The 5,226-nt window shown below is 47.8% G+C and overlaps 1 protein-coding gene across 1 annotated transcript; it reads right to left on the reverse strand.

Annotated features, from left to right (window-relative positions):
- Nucleotides 1–2,308: 2,308 nt before the first annotated feature.
- Nucleotides 2,309–4,930, reverse strand: SKIDA1 (SKI/DACH domain containing 1). Its single transcript, XM_029283263.1, has one exon. The coding sequence runs from the start codon at nt 4,928–4,930 to the stop codon at nt 2,309–2,311; it is 2,622 nt and encodes an 873-aa protein (XP_029139096.1).
- Between the last annotated feature and the right edge of the window lie 296 nt (nt 4,931–5,226).

Consider the following 5,226-nt stretch of genomic DNA (forward strand, 5'->3'; position numbering starts at 1 on the left):
ACTTAGGGGTTGCTGAAAAAGCAAAAGAGGGATGTTTCAAGCCAAAAGACATTCATTCATTCACTCAGGATTGGATGACACACATCTAGATACACATACATCCAGGGTAACATTTCTGCCAGAACATTTCATTTGCATTCTCTCCTCTTTTTGAAAGCATCATATTTTAACAAAGCAATTAAAACACATAATGTAGGCCTGTAAATTAGAAAGAGGGAGCCTGACTATGCAAGGCTCTTGCATATAATTTGGCTCTTGCACATAATTTACAGAAAGAAAAAGACATTTATCTTCCTATCTGGGTCTGTATGAGATAGAGAAGAAATATATAGAAGTAAAGAAGAAAAATATCACCTAGGGCAGGAATGTCAACATTATATAAATAATAACATTTCCATAAGAAAAGTTGACTAGGATGCTCAGGATAAACAATGGTTTGTTGCTTTTGTTGTTATTGTTGTTTTGCAATTGAAGATGTATTCTCTTAGGACTGCCTCTTAAATGATATCCTTGAGCCTTTTTAATTTAAAATGGTGCTCTCAAAATCTGAGCAAAGAAAAATAATCCAGGATAAAGAAGCAGATCCAAAGTGCTGATTCAACAGCTTTCAGGGGGATGTAACTAACATTGTAAAAGTTCCTTTCTTATCCCACAGTTATAACATTTGAAACATTTCCATCACAGTTTTATAGGAACAACAATTAATCTCTAGAAGTATCTGTGCTTCCAACCAAAGCTTTACATTCTTCTCATGCACCCACTTCACAAAAGAGTGAAAACAAAGATAACCCTGCAAGAAATATATGGACATTTTCTTTTTTAAAACAGTGTTTTATTTGAAAATAAAGCTAAAGCATGCTTTTTCAAGAGTGCAAATTTCCATCATTTTGATTTACTGTTTCCATTATCACAACATCTAGAAGTCCGCTTGCTTCAATTATGACAAATTTTAAGTGCAAATATAGACAATTGCCTCTGATTGTCATGTGCAGTAAAAATGATCTTGCTACAAAGATAGGATGGTTGGGAAAACTGAAATTTCCAGGTATGTAAGAAAACAGTGTCACATCCTGGTTTCAGACACCTGAGTTTGGGTAATCACAGCAGCTACTGAAAGTAAGGAATTTGGGGCTTCTGTTGTATTTAAACATGGGGGCAAGGGTGATTGCATTTCCTGCAATGGTAATCTGAAAAAAAAATAGTATTCTGATTTTTCTCAATCTGAGAGAGACACAGTTATAGATACTCCTTCATCTTTCCAATAAAACATGCTTAAGATTGTGCTCCATCCGAATCTTAATTCCTCTAAGACTGCAGTCCTTATCAATCAGTCAGGGGCTGGGGCTAGGAAGCTTGCAGTCTGGTCTGTGATACAGCAGAGTCAATGCTGTAATCAAGATATGATATGTGGACATTCTGAACAATTTATTATGGGAAGGGATAGAAAGCTCCTCCCTTATTTAAAACTGACTTGTTCTGGATCATTTTATTTTTAATTTTAACAAGAATCCAATAAATTTAACTGCTTCTATTGATTTTCAGCTGTGAAAGAAACAATTGTCCCAGCAATGATCTAGAAACATACACTCTATGCTAAATGTAGGCATGTTAGTTATTTTGATAGAAAGGAGATGAGGTGGATATTAAGAGGTGGGAAAATACTTAGAAGTTAAGAAGAAGCGCGCACCCCCCTCCCCACAACTGAATGATAAAGTCCCTGTGCAACTTCTTGCTGAAGAAAGTTGAATAGAATTGTACAGACTTCAATGTTCCAGATCTAGTGCATTACATATTAATGGCTCATTCAAACAATCTTTCAACTAAACCCAAACCCCAAACATTTACTTGTTACAGTTGAATTGAGGTACCAGGTGCATTATTAACAATCTGAGACAGTAAAGTGTTTCAGTTTGAGAGAGTCCACTGAGGTGTTTGTTTGCTTGTTTTTAATTAACTTGAGACTTTTGCTTGAAGTAGTCTGTGGAATGTTAGATCTCTCTCCTTTCATGCACGCTATTACCCTCTTCCCCCATGATCTGTTTTCATGGCAAAAAAAGTAATCCAATTTTTGTTGCTGTATTCCCCCCAGTGACTGGGAGGGACAAACTAGAACTCCAAAAATAAAAATGCAAGCAGATGCGATAGAAGAAAAACCAGAGTAGCTACCCTCAACTGTAGTGAAAAGAAGGTGTTGGGAAAGGGGGAGAATCAAAATATTAGTTATTACTATTATTATTAAGATGAATTCAGAAACTCAAGCCATCCTCACATCAACCATAAAAGTAGAATTCCCATCCAAGCTCTGTCATTAGTTCAATTTCCTGAACTTGTGGCTGGGTGGAAGAGGTATTGGTGACCCACCCAGCTGCCATTTCCAGATAGGATGGGCCTTAGGTGGTGGTTGGGCACTCTTGGCAGTGCTTAAGGTATAGGCTGGTGAGAGATCTCCATCTGGGCCAATCACCAAAGAGGGAGGGCAGGGAAAGTTGCCCATGAAACTGAATGGCCTCTTGAGGGTAGAGGTAACATTGCTGGCCCCCCTCTTGCGTCGGTTAAGAACAGTCAAATCATCCAAGAGGCCTTCCTGAGCCTCTGGGAGTTTCTCTGGAGGTGGCCTGGGGTTGCGTGCTGATTTCAGATTTGGCTTGAGTGGTGCTGGGCTCGGTATGGTGACTCTTTTGCCCAGGACCAAGGTGCGATAGTTCTTCCTCACCCGGGCTCCAAATTTGTAATCCCCATCTTCAGGTTTGGCAGCAGAAGCAGTGCCTAAAGTGCATGCAGCAAGGGTCCTGCTCAGAGAAGCTGGACACAGAGTGCTCTTGGGAGGGCTAGGAGAGTCCTCCAGGCAGGTAGGGTCTGCCTTGGTTGACAGCAGAAGAGTTCCAGGATTTTGGGTGGGACTGGGCCCTGATGATGACTGGCGGTCTGCCTCTACCTTGGTCTCCTGATCACTCCCTTCCCATTTCAGAGGGATCTGTACTGGGAGAGCTCCATACTCGGCATTAGCACTGCTGTCCTCAACTTTGATCTGGGCAATGGGCACAAATGAGAGGGGCTGGACATGGCTTTGGAGATCTGGACTTGCAACAGCAGCTCCCTGGCAAGTGGCTGGTCTCTCATTGAGCTGGACATTTCCTGGAAGCTCCTTGGACAGGTGGGTTAGGGCAGCAGTGGTGCTGTTTGCACCAGTTGGAGAAAGAAAAGAAAGGTGAGGGTGAGTGGCAAGGGCAGGCTGGCAGATCTGGCTCTCTCCGAAAAATCTTGCTTGGGGCAAAATGTGGTTTGGCTTTGAGCTAGAAGAGTCACCGCAGGCTAACCAGGGGACCCCAGGCAGGTCAAGAGACTTTACCTCAGGCACGAGTGTGGAATGGTCCTCGCCAGTGAAAAGGGATCTTCCCTCGCCGCCACTGATTCCTTCCGTGGGCTGCTCCAGCAATCTTAAGTACGCGCTGCCGGCAGGATGAGTGGTGCAGTCCAAGCCCAGCTCCGTTTTTGAAAGCCAGCCAGCCGGGCTCCTCCAGTCCTCAGGTTCTTCCGACGCTTCGCATTTGACGAATTGCGCTGGACCAGGGAGCTCCTCGTGGCTAGCAAAATGGGGCGGATGGGGCACGAGGCTAGCTGAAGTCTGGAGGCTGGGCGATTTGCAGAAGCTAGCGCGCCTGAAGCGGATACTCTGGACCGAGACGTGGCTGGAACCGGAGCTGGACTCAGATTCCGAGCTGGTCTCTTCTTCCTCCTCCTCCTCCTCCTCCTCGTCGTCGTCTTCCTCCTCTTCTTGCTCTTCCTCGTCAGAGCTCAGCTCACTGGAATCCGAGGCGCAGCTGCCTTCCTCCTCTTCTTCCTCAGAAGAACCGGAATTGCTGGTGCTGCTCAGGCTGGAGCAGAAGTCGGAGTCGTTGTCTGCGTGATTCGAATAGGAGCTGGATTCCGAGTCGCTACTGTAAGGCTCCGGGAAAGCCGGGGCAGGCTGCGGGGTCAGAAAACCGCGCAGTCCAGGCAGCCTCTCCGCCACGGCGCTCCGAGCCGCTTTGCAAGCTCGGGGCAGGATCACCACACGCCGCCCGCACCCGGCAGAGAAGCGCCTCTCGGTGCTCTTTTTCCGCTTCGTTCTGCAGCCTAGACCCAGCGGTTTGCTTCTAGAGACTGCTGCCGCCGCCGCCGCCGCTGCAGCCGCCGCCGCCGCCGCCGCCGCCGCTGCCGCCGCGAGCTTAGGCTGAGTGGCAATGGCGGCCGAGGAATGGTAGTAGTAATGAGGATGCTTGGAGCAGAGCAGGCTCCGAAAACAAGCGGGTTCTGTGGCCAGGGAGACATAATCCTGGCCAAGATGGGCCGTTTCATAGTTTACAGCCTCATTGCTAAGTGGTCGGGCAAAGCTTGGCAAACTGCGCCCTGCGGATTTGCTCCAAAAATGAGGTAGATCCGAGGCCGGTAGGAAAGCTCCTGCTTGTGCAGCCGCCGCCGCGGCCGCCGCCTTGCGCCAGGCTGCTTTCTTTCTGCTGCTGGCTTGGCTTGTAGTCCCTTCTTTCAAGCTCAGGCAAAGTTTGCCGCCGCCTTTCCAAAACGCCGCGTAGGGGTCGGGGCGCAGGGTCCCCTGGCCCGGCTTGGCGCCTCCCCGACGCTTGGTTCTCAGGACCCGTTCGGTCTTGCACGAGGTATAAAGCGCTTCTACGTCCTCGCGGGAAATAAGGGTGCATTTGGCGGCGTGGAAAGCTATGGAGTTGATGGACTTGAGCTTCCGCAATTCCTCCAGGTCGCATTGGTGCTTTTGGACTTTCAGGTGGTCCATGCGCTTGTGCACCGTCGTGCGCGGGATGTTTTTCAGAAGATCTGTGAAGACCTGCGAGAGGGGGAACATCTGCTTGCCCCGGATCATCAGGTAGCCCAGGCGTACGCCATCCACCTCTTCGAAACCCGACTTCAAATCTTCCATGGTGCGCCTTAAATTAAGCCTAGCATCTGGGCAGGGGAAGCGGAAAATGGATGGGCGACGGCCCGCCGTGCACCCCACAAGTTGGAACGGCGATCAGCAGCAGGAAGAAAAGGTGCGATGTCGGGCGGGTGGGGCGGCAGAGATAGAGAAAGGGAGAAAAGAAATCCACTCACGAAAAGGCAATTTAAAAAATCCTCAGCCAGATGCTGGATTTGGTCTCAAGGCATCCTACTGAATGGAAAAGAACAAAGCGTGTTATTCCTGATCAAACTTCGGAGGACTACCAAAAAAAAAAA

This window comes from Protobothrops mucrosquamatus, unplaced genomic scaffold, assembly GCF_001527695.2.
Source record: "Protobothrops mucrosquamatus isolate PMUCROS unplaced genomic scaffold, P.Mucros_1.0 scaffold45, whole genome shotgun sequence".
Taxonomy (NCBI): domain Eukaryota; kingdom Metazoa; phylum Chordata; class Lepidosauria; order Squamata; family Viperidae; genus Protobothrops; species Protobothrops mucrosquamatus.